Below are 14,354 nucleotides of genomic sequence, written 5' to 3'. Positions count from 1 at the left end.
TCATACTGCCTAGAAAAAAGTAAACGTCACCAACCTTATTCTGCTAAACATTTAAGTTAAAGAAAAAATTAAACGGTAGGGAGTGATTGAAAGGGATCGAAATATCAAAACCCACTTCGCAAATTTTTTAAATTTTTAGAAGTGAACATGAAAAATGCTTAATAATTTAAAAGGAAGCAAGTGAAGTTTCTCCAACATTAACGTATTATTTGGGAAAAATGCAAAATCAGTCCATCTGATTTACCTGATTTATAATTTGTTCTCTGTAGTATTAAAACGAACTCAGAGACCCTTGGGTATGCAAAAAAAAAAAAAAAAAAAAAAAAAACCACAATTTCAAGGAACGTGGTGAAATGCATGAACAGAATGTGGTGAAGAAGATGAAGAAGAATGGTGTGGCGTGCGTGAAGATGAAGAAGAACAGGGATTGAGACACATCGTCCGTTAGATTTTTCACCACATATGAATGAGCTGCCTGTTATATTTTGGTAGAGTTAAGTTTTAAAATTACTTGTTGTGTTGACGTGGAGTGAAGGCTGAGGTGGGAGTATTAGTACGTTGGCATAGTATGTAATATGATGTGGAAAAAATTTAAGGAGTGCTTTTTAAGAGTTAGAAATAAAATATAGCACGTGCACAATTTTAGTGGGTGTGACGTGGCACACTAACGAAATCCGTTAAGTTAGCGGATGAAATTTGACTGCATGGAGTAATTTTTTTTTTTTTGACATACATCAAGGACTTTTAAGTTCATTTTGATGCAACAAGAAATAAATTATAAATCAAGTAAATCACATGAATTGATTGTACATTTTTTTTCCTCGTTTGTAATACTGAAACCCTAAGCCCCTCACCCAAAGAAATGCCTGTTGTAGAGCCGATGATAATAATACTTCCATGGGAGCATGGATTCACTTTAATTCCAATCTAAAGTGTTGGACCCTTAAGAAAGTCACAGCCAAAGTTATTTTTTCTTCTTTTTTGCTTATCCTTGAATTCTTTATCTTTCTTAATTGCTTTTCCCGACCCTTTTTCTTTCTTCAAAATTATGACAGATGGGGTGACCGGACCACTCTTAGGATTCGCATACAATTTAATTTTTTCATTTTTGTTTAAGATTTGATTTGATTGATTCGAATTACAGATTGAGTTTTTGTTTGAAATTAGTAAATCAAACTTCGTAAAAAGTTTAAATTAATTTGGATTTGTTATAAATATCAACAGTAAATAGTTATAGTAGTATATATTGATCTGCATGTTTAATATCATTGTTTATAGTGTATCTATATCTATACATGAACACCTTTTCAAAAGTCTTGAAAACCTTCAGACAACTTATCGATCAATGATGTTCTACCGCAGTGGCCGTGCATGGCAAGAGAAAAAGAAGTATTAAATCAATATCTGAATCCGTTGACAAGGAGCTTCGTATTAATGTTCCACAGGAGAGGTGCCCAAAAGTCATTGTTTATTCTCTCTCCATAACAAAATAACCAAAAATCTACAGCTCCCGATCGGGTACGTGGTGAGGGGGGATGGCAAGGAGGCACGTGAGGTCCTTCAGTAAGGGACGAGCTGTGACTCTGTGAGGAGAGGCTGGGGAGGAAGACAAGAGGATCGAGAGCGCGCCGGAGATGGAGGTTAAAGATTTATGGCAGATTTGTGTTTGAAAAACCCAAATCTGTTGTCCAAATTAAGGAGGCATGTGGGTCTCACTCTTTCAGGTAAAGGTTCGGAGGAGCAAAAAGAGGCCGGTGAAAACGGAAAAGGTGATGGAGAAGAAGGCAGACCATAGAACATTGAACATTGAACATTGAACATTGTGTTGTATGCATGCAGCATGGCTAAAAATTACATTTTTATTTTTTATTTTTTATTTATTTATTATTATTTTTGCTTGAAATAGAAGATCCATATATACATGAACCTTGGATGGGACAGTACTGGAATATTTTCTCCAATTTCTCTCTCAACGTACGTGAAAGCCACAATAAAAGTTAATTACTGAGATACATCATTAATCTCTCTCTCTCTCTCTCTCTCTCTCTCTCTCTCTCTATATATATATATATATATATACGTCCATGAAAAAACACATAAATTAATTAGGTGTAATCAACATTCAACCCCACTTGAGGATAAGGATGAAGAAGATCTACTAAAGTCTAATTAATTTCATCATCGATCTCCTTTTCCTCTTTATTAATTAATTAATTTGAATTAATCGACTATCTCTGTCGCTTTTGTGGAATATGACGCCCATCTAGTCCATGATTTACCAATTTTTCAATGGGTTTGTGACAATTAACCTAATTAATATAATTAATCTTATAATTAAGAATGTGGTCGATTGCATCAATGACAGTTAAACTCTCTAAGTTGGAGAAGATTCAGAATCTCAGAAGCAAATACGAATTCAGAAACGTACCTCCACTGTCTTTTAATAATATTAATTATAATTAGTCTTGGAATCTTCGTTTTAAGTGGGCTTAATTGGACTCTGAATCTTCTTTTGCTGCCATGCTTGTACGACTTCAAAGAAAAAAGCTTGTTAATTAGTTGAGCATATATTTGAGGTGGGGTTTTAGAGATTTTCCTAATTATAATTAAGTGATTTCAATAGGAAGGCCATCTACACAAGCTCCACTTTTGCCAAGTAAACCTTTTTAATTTGTCGAGAGTGACAATTCAGGTTCAGGTCATGGTGGCAGAACAAAGATTTTAGTTTAGAAAAAGCAAAATTAAAAGAAAGAGCATAATCAAATTAAAGTATTAAATATTATTTTTTATTGTTTAAAATATATATATGTAACTTGTAATTTATATAGAATATATATATTTTTTTTTGACAATTTATCATATTTTGAAATGGCTATATATATATTCATCAACACATTAACTTATAAGAACAATTCAAAGATAATTTAATTATTTAAGAGTAAATCGAGAAAATAAATCCATGTGAAAATAAATTACATTCAGTGGTGAACTTTATAAGTCATGGTATCCCCTTATCTCTTAATGCGTCTTTTGAGAGTGTGAACGGGCCCATGGACTTTTTACATAGTATCAGAGCCACGGGTTTTTTGCGATGATGGGCCTTTCTCTCCCGTTGTTATCCACGAGTTTGGCCATTAGTTGCCACGCGTGAGGGGGCGTATTAAAGTATTACACATCACTAAGATTTTCTTCACCTGGGTATTTTATAAGTCATGGTGTCCTCTCCTCTCTCTCTCAAGACATTTTTTGAGAGTCTCAATTATTTTTTTGTCTTAACATTACAAAAATGAACAAAACATGCAATACAGCCCAATAAGACAATATTAAAAAAAAAAAAAAAATGAAGAAAAAATGGAGTTGTTAATATGATATCTTCAAGAAAAAATGGTATGACTTTGGTTTGGAGTTGTCGAGTGAGTGCAGAAACTTTTGATTATCTTTGGTTACAATATATGTTTGCCCACATTTCTGAAAGCATTTCATCTTATTGGAAGAAGCACGCAACAAAATGGGGGCAATTTTTTTATTAGGGTTCATGGGCTAAAAAGTCAACAATGACTTTTATTTCGTCCAAAAATATGGAAAACTTAACGGATGGATTAATTTGTCACCGTTTGATACTTTGTAAGGGTCGAATGTCGAATGTCACTTTTTATATTAAATTTTTAAAAAAATATCCTTATAAATTGGTTTTCCTTCCTTCTTTTTTTTTTTTCCTTATATTTTTAGTTTTTAAATTTTTTTTTTAAAATTTGAATAAATTTTTTTAAAATGTATAAGGGTATGTTTGTCTTTAGGGAGGATATTGACATAATTGGTTGTTTGCCAAAGATATTGATAATGTAATGATAGTTTGAGCGGGAAGTGTACTTTTTTTCCTTTCTTTTTTCGGTGGTTGATTTTGTTTGAAATATTTGGGTGGTTGTTTTGTCGATTTTCAACAAAACGACACAAATAGGAGGGAGAGAAAGACAAGGCTTTCTGGAGAAGAAGAGACTCTTCTTGAGCTCTCTGGAAAAAGTTGGAATTTCTTTTATGAAAGTCTCTAGAAAAAGTTATTGCCTTTAACTATGATAGGATTGTTTGTCCCGTGGAAAGGTTAAAAAGTGAAAATAGGTTTGTTTTGTGTATAGATCCGGTGTTCTCATTTACATTGTATTTTCATTTTTAACTGACGTGTCAATTATTTATTGGATGCTGTAAAACATGAGTTTTACTCCACATCTATCACGGAAGGCATTCTCAAACTAGTAAGGAAAATGTTAGATTTACAACACCAATACAACAACTGTACAACAATCCCTCTCATGAGGGTAGACCCCACATACTGGGGCCCACCCTCATGTGAGGGATTGTTGTACAGTTGTTGTATTGGTGTTGTACAAGAATCAAATCCCAACTAGTAATACATTTTTTTAGGGAAAATGTTAAATTTACAACACCAACACAACAACCACTCACATGAGGGTGAACCCCACACACTGAAGCCCACCCTTATGTGAGGGGTTGTTGTGATGGTGTTGTGTATGAATCAAATCCCTTTTTTTAGATGGGGTTAAGTGTATTTTCCCTAGTTATCCATATGGAATAAAAAACAATAAAAAAAAAAAATTAAAAAACCTAGGGATTAATTAAAATTGTACAAAACCCAAGATGTTAAATGTTATCAACCAAGGCCCAAGGGGCAATATATTATTAATTACTTTCCAAGCAAGGTGGCTTCAAGAAAGCTATCAAAAGACTGTCAAATCAAATAATAATTTTACATAATTTTTAGATGGGCATGAATATGACATCTAAAATTACTCGAATATATAATGGTATAATATTTTTCAGTTGATCAAAATCTCCTTTCATAAATTCAAAATTAAACACTAGCAAAATTAAGACTAACCTGTTTCCAAAAGAATATTACAAACAGGAACCTTGAGGACAAAAGGCATTTTTGGAAGACAAATTTCAGCAGAATTGTACAAATCAATCGTTAATAAATTACAATTAATAGTTTACATCTCTTTTAAGTCACTAATCAACATAAGAAACAAAAGCTCCTATTTCGTGACGTGTCCCGGTCTCCGAGGCCTGTCAAGAATGATCTAATTGCAAGGTGCTCTGATGCGTAAGTCATGAAAGATGCCAAAATTAGTCCTCCCACAACCATCAACCCCAACCTGTTGAAGGATGACAAAGCCGTTTCTTGATCACTCTTTATTTTCAGACAATCATATCAGAAGAAAAATATGTTCACAACCATCAACTTGCCTTAACACAAGGAGAGGATAACATATTTCCAAGAACATCAAAAGAGCACAAGATGGGGAGGGACACAAGCAGGGAGGGGAGGGGAGGGGAGGGGTTATATATGCACAAAAGGAAAGAGAACGCGATTGATGACTACTATAAACAGGCGGGGCAAGATATAATGAACTATAAGCACCGATAGATTATACAATTAATCAGTATATAAATTTAATGATCTTTTCAATTTCTTGCTTCTCTTTTGTGGTTCATAGGACTGATAGGTCATAGCAGCAACAATAGAGCATTCACACGGTACCCGGCTAGCTAAAGATTCATTTGGCTAGTTGGGACACAAATTTGGGTGAAAATGTAGCTACATATGGTTAGCTACTTTAGCCCAAAAATTGGTGAGCTACTACAGACTAGAGTGCTCACCAAACATAACTCCATTACTGATCCTATCTTTCCTAGTGTAATCACATATCCATCTCAAAATCCTCAACTCCACTAAACTCCCTTTATGGATAGAAATATAATATGACCATTAAGTAAATTCACTGCAGTTTTCTACATTTTGTTGCTTATGTTTTAAGTGCCACTATTCAAAAAAAAAAAACGTTATATATGCATGAATTTTTCAAGATTTCAAAAAATAGAAGCAAGAAATAATTATGTCAAGATACTGCACTGCAGTCAAGCAAATTACCTTAAAAATAAAGCAGTAACCCCTAAAAGACATGGCAAAGATGGGGCAGCAACAGCCAAAAATGCCATCCCTAACCCATAATACAATGCGGCAACATTGCAGGACAGTTCTTGCCGTTGATGACCTGCAATACAGACAAGAACCATCGACCAATTTCAAAAATATGTATAAATTAAGGAACTAATAGGCAGAAGTCACAGATAATAATGTAAATTAGATAGAAATTTGTACTCCAAGCTGACAAACCTTTTCCAGAATCATAATCAAAAGATTCAGGATTAAAAGAACCGGATCCTGCTTGTTTTGCTGTTGTCTTTCCCCACTGATAAGCCAAGTGCAGATAACCTCCAAACAATAGAATGAACAATGTGAAGGTCCACTCATACATCAAGAGCAAACCAGTCCATGGCATCACTTGCCGAGGCACAATTACCAGAGCAAGTGCAAGGGACACAGCAGCAGCCATAAAACAGAAGACGACAGATATTCCACCCAAATAAATAGGCACCTTGTGCTGCGCACCATTACAGAACTGTTTAACATCACAAAAAAACATAGATGGAACATTTACACATCTAATGGTGAAAGGTAGGACCATCCAATATTGCAAAATTTGAAATTTCAAGAGGATAACAGCATATTATATAAGAAGAAACTCTTAAATATGCAAGTGATCTTGCAGCTCCAAGTCAGAAGAAATAGAGGATGAAACTAACATGAGGGTTGGAACCAATGGTAGATGATGTAGAAACACCAGAATAAGTAAGTGATCCAATAGATCTAATTTTGTGGTACAGGTATCTGATGCCATCGCATAATGAACTTCTACGTAATGATCCAAAGTACTTCAGTGTCTGCATAAAATAATATAATATGAGATCCAAAAAGAATAACGTATTTGCTTAATGCTAGATTTAAATAAATAAATAAATAAAGGAAAAAAAAAAACTGCAAACACTGACCTGAAGAAAAGACCGATGGTAACAGAAGAGTAAAGCACATAAAGGTAATAGAAAGAGAAATTTGACAAGAAGATGATCATTAGGATTTCTGCCGCCTCCAGTTCCAGGAAGGGTTTCCTCAAGCTGTTCCCTAACATTCTGTAGCACAAGCAAACAAAATAGAGATATATTAATAAGCACAAATTCATTGACTTAATCCTCTTCCGCTGGAAAAGACAAAATGTTACACCTTATTGTCAAATTCTCTTGACTAATAATACATGATCAATACCCACTCTCTCTCCCTCCTATGCCACCCACCAGCAACATGTAAAATAGCATGGCAATACAGTGGCATACAGGTCCCTCATAACAAGACAAAAATGGAAACCCCATCCCCTACCAAAAATATTAAAAACAAAATTAAAAAAAAAAAAATTGTAACAGAAAAGATTAAAAGTAAAAAAATACGAAAATTGCAAACAGATAATTTGCTGAAAGCGATTTGAAGGCAATACCTGCCAGACATCAACAGGTTTCAACAGCCAAGATGTCCACCAGTCCCAAGGCTTAAGTGGGCCAAGAGTATAGTGAATAACACGGAGTTCACTCTCATTTACCATCCACTGCATATATAATTCATAAACAAATTTAGACAACTTAATAGCCAAACTGTATGCATATCAGAGCCATTCCTTTGTCATGCATGAGTCATCACTCCATCAGTCAACAAACTTATAATCACTTTTCAAAGATAAAGGAATCAACATTAGTGAGAAAGAGAAGCACTACTCATATGGTACAAACTGCTCTACATGAAACCATCCTTTTATGAATCATGTTTGACATATCATCACATTTGGTAAGAACAATACAGATCCATTTAAATGCATCTAACTCTGAGTTTAACATTTAAACCTGACTCACAGCAGGTGGAGGAAGACCAAGGAAAGAGAGGAAGAAGAGGAAATACAAGGGGAACTTAGTAATCATATGTTCATTACTCCAATCACTTTGATCCACCAAAACCCCCCACAGCTGCCCAATGACTAACTCGAGTGGCCACAACCATTCCCTCTCTCTTTATCAAATGCTCCCAAACAAACTAAAAGTAGACCTCCCATTTAACAATGAACTCTGTTACAAATTTCCCAGCTAGAAATTGAAGCAGAACAGCAAGTGTAAATGGGTCCGTAATTTTCTTTAGGTTTTATTAGTTTAAATTTATGTTCACTTTAATTTTCAAGAGTCAATGTATTAAGTGTCGCCCTTAATTATTTTGGATAATCCAATAATGGGCATTGGCATGTTAGGTAAGTCAATAAATTATTTTAGGTAATTTAATAAATGGGCGTTGCCCTTGGGTTCAATAAGAATCTATTTAAGCACACATTGTACTCCAATGAAGTCAAACTTTGATGGAATAAAATTATGAGAGAGTGACTTTCTCTCTCCTCTTTCTCTTCTCCCCTATTCTCTCTCTTTCTATCCCCAACTTCTTCTCTCTTCTCTCTTTCCCTAGCTTTTTCTCTCCTAGCTTCTGTCTCTTCTTTCTATCTCCTCTCTTAGCTTTCTTTTGCCCTAATTTTGCTGTGTGAATTTTGTGATCATTTTTTCAAACATCAAATTGGTATCAAATCTAACCAATTGTTTCCCATAACAATAGTGCAATCCACGACCTTGCTACTCAATTGATCCAATGCCATGACCACCACGGCACCACCATTCCAACACAACCATTGTCTGCCATCCCAATCCTCTTTCCTGCCGGCCAAATCAAACCCCAAATTCCACCTACTTCCAAACACCCAATCCCATCCATCCGTCGCAAGCCACCACATCACCAGCCACCGGCATTCTGTCACATGGCATAACCGCACCACCGCCCAAACACCTACACACCCAAACGGTAACTGCCACAGCAATCCAATCCACCACTCAATCCAAAAAAAAAAAAAAAAAACCAAACCTGTCTAAAACCCCATCTTGCCAACGATAACAGCCCATCTTGCCAACACCGCCACCTTCAGTTGCATGCCGCAGCTCACTCGGATCGGCGACCCATTCTGATCGACAAACTACTGCACTGGCTAAACATTTGTTTTAAAGCTTTTAGTATTTCAAAACTCGGGGTCTAGTTTTTCCAACCAGGGGAGAATGATGTGGAACGACAACAGTTAATAGGGTCTGTAATTTTATTTAGGTTTTATTAGTTTTAATTTATGTTTATTTTAATTTTCAAGAGTCAATTAAATTATTTTAATTTAGTTAAGTCAATTAAATTATTTTAGGTAAGTTAATAAATGGGGTGTTGCCCAAGAGTTTAGCTGTGTCTCTTTAAGCAAGCATCATACTCCAATGAAGTCGGACTTTGATGGAATAAAATTATGAGAGAGTGATTTTCTCTCTCCTCTTTCTCTTCTCCCCAACTTCTTCTCTCTTCTCTCTCTTTCCCTAGCTCTTTCACTCTTTCTAGCTTCTGTTTCTTCTTTCTATCTCCTCTCTTAGCTTCCCCCCCCCCCCCCCCCCTAATTTTGCTGTGTCAATTTTGTGATTATTTTGTCCCGCATTAGAAATATTCTCATCCATCTAATTCTTCAAATCCCATTGGAACAAAGTGAATATCCTTTTTCTGTATAGAAACAACCATAATTGTTTGAGATAAGGTATCTGCACTGGAGACGCTTATCAGAAAACAGAAAGAGAACCACGTAGTCATTTATCTCTGCAAAATGAAACAGCACTTACCTAGAAAGCCCCATCCTGTAAGATATACTCCAAAAGGAGTAAAACTCTCTAAAATGCCACCCTCAGACAGCAGAATTTAGAAGTTCTTTTTTATTTTATTTTATTTTTTTAATAAATGAGCACCAAATTAAATAATCTTTCGATTTTTATATAAGACTTTTCTCTATGACTCCATTTCACTGATGGCAAACTGCTTAAAGGGATGTTTGGATAAGACCTTTTGTGTTGAGTGATATGTTATATATTTGCCCCTTCAAATTGAAAATTCACTCTAACAATACAAGCAGTCAGAGACGTGCAATATCGAAAAAATGAAATCACCCCGTAACAATCCTGGAAGACTAAAAACAATTCACCAACCCTCTTTAACTAAAAGTAATGACATGCATAACAGTAGATATTTCATACATGTAAAGCCATCACAAATAGTTCCCAAACTCAGCCAATTTAAGAGCACTATATCAAGTCAAGCAAAATAAAAGGAGATGAGGGTGGACAACAGGAAATAGAGAAGTGAGACCTTAAACTTCTCATAAGAATATGAATATTGTCTTATATAAATTAATCGTATGCATACATGGGCAATGTTTTTGCATGAGGGTGGAAGGCAGTACATCTTGGCATAATAGAAGTGCTTACATTAATGAATTATCATGCAGATGAAGCAATCATCTTAAGTGACTGTGTAACGGTTATATGCTTCAACAAAAATACATATGAAAAGACTAAACTGAAAATAAACATATTTGTCAATGAATGCTATGATATAGTACAACACTCGTTAAACATCTTGATACGTGGGGAGCAACTTCACAAGAAAATAATACCATCAACATGGTGGCAATAAAATTATTAAACAGGAGCCCATTAGGTGAAATAGAGAGATTGCCTATACATTATAGTTAATACCTTGTTTGCAAGCATGTAAAGACCAACATCTGCATTATATAGAGTGGATAGCCGCTGCATTTTACGAACTGGTCTTGAATTCAACACCTCTGGGGGTAAATCTGGCTCAAAAACACGTGCATTTGGAAATCCAGTGTAATATGAATTAAGAAACCCCTGATCCCCTATCAAAGTAAAAGAAAATTAGCGGGGGTGTGAGAGACAGAGAGAGAGTTGTAGATACGGTCAAACTGTAAAATTCTCTATAAAGATTTACTCAACACATGAATAAGGTAACATACAGACTACACCATCCACATGCTAAAGTGCAATTTCTGTAGCAAGAATCATCTAGATCCATGGTAAACGAGCATTTCAAACAACTTGAGTGATATTTGAGTATTTTAGTTGGTCCACAAAATAGTCAAATTAATATCTCACGAAGACTGGGATACTAGTATTATTTTACGGCACTGAGGTCAACTTAGCATCAACACTAATTGGATTTATTGTGTTGTTGCATGAAGTCGAACATGATTTCTTTGCCAACAGGAAAAAAAAAAAAGTTAATTAGATTTGGAAGCTCAAGCTTTTTCCATACATTGGTTTGATTATGCGCACAAGGTTAGCTGGAGCTATTGGACTATTAACAGATGAGATAAGAAAGAGTGATTTGTAGATGAAGTAAACCTAGTGATTTAAAGCAAAAATACCTAGCTTCTAAACAGAAAATTCCAATAACAAATTTAAACTTAGATATAATCATCATGACCGATAAGGAAAATATAAGCAGAGAGGGATAATATAGAACTTATTTATCAGACAAAATGATTCACAAAAAAACGTTTTACCTCCAGTGTACGAAGGCAAAGTGCTAACTTTGCTCATCATGTCATTGAATACAGTTTCAGATGGTTCAACTACCATGACTCCGGAATTCAGCCTCTCAGAATGCTTCAAGTTAGCACAAAACTTTCCACATTTGAAAAGATCCTCAATATTTTTTACCACAATAGTGTCAGCATCAAGGTAAACAACTGCAGAACAGAATTTCAAGAATAAAACAACCATTAAGAGACATGCCACATAATACTAATAACAAAAGAGAACGAATCCGAAATTTCATTTTGCTGGAAATAAGCTAACTTTGATGGCTCAGAAAGAGTATGAGAAACAATGAACTGACAATTCTACATCTTCGATTTGTCACCAAATGGGACATCAACAGAAAACGCCCACTCAATCTATACTAAAACAACCGTACACTGAGCTGAGTACAGGTAACCATTTTGCGAAATGCAAAGATACATAATAATTCATGGCAACATTTTCCATCCATATAAATAATATTCATCTCCCAAAAATAATAACCGGAAACTACTTTACATATTAAACCAAGCCTAGATAAAAGAATCCATGCCCTTCACATTTCCTCCATTTTTCCTAAGTAACCAAATGTAGTAGTGGCAAAATCTTATTTACCTGTCTTGTATTTAGTCATGTTAAAGATTTTAAGCTTCGTGTAGACACCCCAAAACCTCTTTGGACGTACTTGGTTAGGATTCGCCAATAAACTAATCTTCTCTACTATCCACCCATCAGCCTGCAGAATTATCCACCAAAAACGGACAACAAAAAGAAAAAATAAACGTTAGAAACAACCGATATATCAGTCTTAAACCAAAACTACCATATCTTTAACTAACATTTGAAATTAGTTTCATTTTGGTTGCCATCAATTAAAATACTAAACAAAAACATCCCAAATGGCTGTATAGGTCATGTTGAAATGAAGGCTTTTGTACTCTCAACTATCAATCGCGTTTAAATAACAGAAAAACGTAAAATTCAAAAAATTGATTTTACTCCAAAATCACCTTTACCAAAAGTTCTTAGCAACCAAACATAGCATCAAAGTTATGAAACTAGGTTCTGGGATAAAATAAAGCATAACCCAACTATTAGCCTTAATTAGTAGCCTTTCCTTCTTTAGCAAAAACCAAATCAACATAGAACACAAAGCTGCAGAATTCCATTTCTTTCCTTTTTCCATCCCTCAGTTTTCTCGCTTACCAAAAACAAAACCAAAGAGATAGAAGACATAATTCACCAAGTTTTTTTGTGTTCTTAGCTCGAATTTTCAAAGCGGTACCTGGAGAAGCTTCTTAGCGTAGTGAGAGACGCCATCGGAGACCAGAACCACCATGTCCTTCTTCGATCCAGTGTCCCTAATCGATTTCCCAAGAACCCTAACGCCCAATAAGAACTCATCTCCGTAGAGGAGCGTGACGTAGGCCTCGCCCAAGGACTGAGATCCAAACGAGGCCTTAGATTGAACTGAAACGAGAACTATTAAGAGCAGAACCCAAAAATTTAGTAATCTTTTCATCATAAATTCGAGCTTCTTTTGAGGATCCCAAATTTTCTCGAGAAAATGGTCGGGGACCCTTTTCGTGTTATATAAATTGTGAAAGTTTGAAACCCCTTTTGAATTTTCTTTTTCTTTTCTTTTGTTGTTGTCTTATCTGGCGTCTCTGACTCTCTGGGTGTGCGTATGAGGGAACTTAGAAAAGTTGGCTATAATCATTAATCTCCTCCTTTACGGTTTTGTTAAAGGAGAGATGCATGATATCTTAACATTTTTTTCTTTTAAATTTCGTTTCAACACGACGTGTCATAATTTTATGGTGTTATGATATTTTTTAAAATTATAAATCTCATGGAATTGTGACACATCATATACATAAAATTATGACACATTTTTTAAAATGATAGATCTCATGAGATTGTAACACATTATGTATTGGGCTAGGCTTTGGCTTTTAACCTTGGAGTGAGTTTTGGATGTTTGGAGGGAAGGGAAAGGAAAACCTTTTTTGTTTTCAAAATACTTTGTTTGATAAATTTTTCGAGAAGTTTTTCAATTTTAAATTTAGGTGTCTAGCATATGTGCAGAAAGAAAAGTATGATAAGTTGAAACCAAAGACAGAAGTATATTTGTTTGTTGGGTTTCTAAGAAGATTTAAGGGTGGATTGTTATGTAGTCCTTAGAACAGGAAGGTTGAGGATGATTACGTGAACAACTTCAAGTCAAAAAGTAAGGTGGTTCTAGGAAGAAGTGCCATATGCTAGAGCGGGCAAATCTCTAAAATTGTCTAGAGATGAGGTGATTGTATTAGATACACCATAGGTTACTACTGATGAGATACCTAGTACTATCATACCACATCGTGGTGGGAGCATTATCAGGGCACTTGATATATTCATGTTCTTGGAAGAAGCTTATAAAGCTATCCCGAAAGAACATGAGTTGGATCCCAAGACCTACGAGGAAGCGGTTAATTATGTGAATGCGAACCGTTGGGTCAAGGTCATGGAAACTAAGTTGGAATCCATGTAGTCCAACCAAGTCTGGGAACTTGAAGAGACGTCTAATGGCATTAAACTCATAGGTTGCAAATGGCTCTACAAGGGGAAGAGAGGGGGGAACATGAGAAGGTTGAAACCTTCAAAGCAATGTTGTTTGCAAAAGGTTTTACTCATAAATAATGGATTGATTATAAGGAAAAATTTTAACCGGTAGCAATGCTTAAATCTATTTGGACTCTTTTAGCCATTGTCGCTCATTTTGATTATGAGATTTAGCAAATGGACGTTAAGATGCCCTTTTTAAATTTTCATCTTGACGATGATATCTATATGATGCAGCCAGAGTTTTTTGTAGCCAAGAGTTAGGAGCATATGGTTTGCAAGTTGCAAAAGTCCATTTATGGACTTAAGCAAGCATCCAAGTCATAGAATGTTAGATTTGATCAGGCAATCAAGTCATT

The 14,354-nt window shown here is 35.2% G+C and overlaps 1 protein-coding gene across 2 annotated transcripts; it reads right to left on the bottom strand.

Moving 5' to 3' along the window:
- Positions 1-4,836: 4,836 nt before the first annotated feature.
- LOC133852036 (inositol phosphorylceramide glucuronosyltransferase 1) lies at positions 4,837-13,079 on the bottom strand. Of its 2 annotated transcripts, none has more exons than XM_062288703.1 (10): positions 12,677-13,079; positions 12,007-12,127; positions 11,376-11,561; positions 10,546-10,709; positions 7,407-7,514; positions 6,910-7,047; positions 6,664-6,801; positions 6,194-6,461; positions 5,948-6,071; positions 4,837-5,171 (listed from the first exon to the last, which is right to left on the bottom strand). In XM_062288703.1, exons 1-10 carry the CDS (start codon positions 12,914-12,916, stop codon positions 5,030-5,032), a joined length of 1,629 nt encoding a protein of 542 aa, XP_062144687.1. In that variant the 5' UTR covers positions 12,917-13,079; the 3' UTR covers positions 4,837-5,029. The 2 variants fall into 2 exon arrangements, with proteins under 2 accessions (XP_062144687.1, XP_062144686.1); XM_062288702.1 differs by having other exon boundaries at positions 6,194-6,479; positions 12,677-13,076.
- Between the last annotated feature and the right edge of the window lie 1,275 nt (positions 13,080-14,354).

Source organism: Alnus glutinosa, chromosome 12, assembly GCF_958979055.1.
Source record: "Alnus glutinosa chromosome 12, dhAlnGlut1.1, whole genome shotgun sequence".
Classification (NCBI taxonomy): domain Eukaryota; kingdom Viridiplantae; phylum Streptophyta; class Magnoliopsida; order Fagales; family Betulaceae; genus Alnus; species Alnus glutinosa.
Note: the sequence above shows the minus strand (reverse complement) of the source record. Positions and strands in the feature narration are given on the sequence as shown.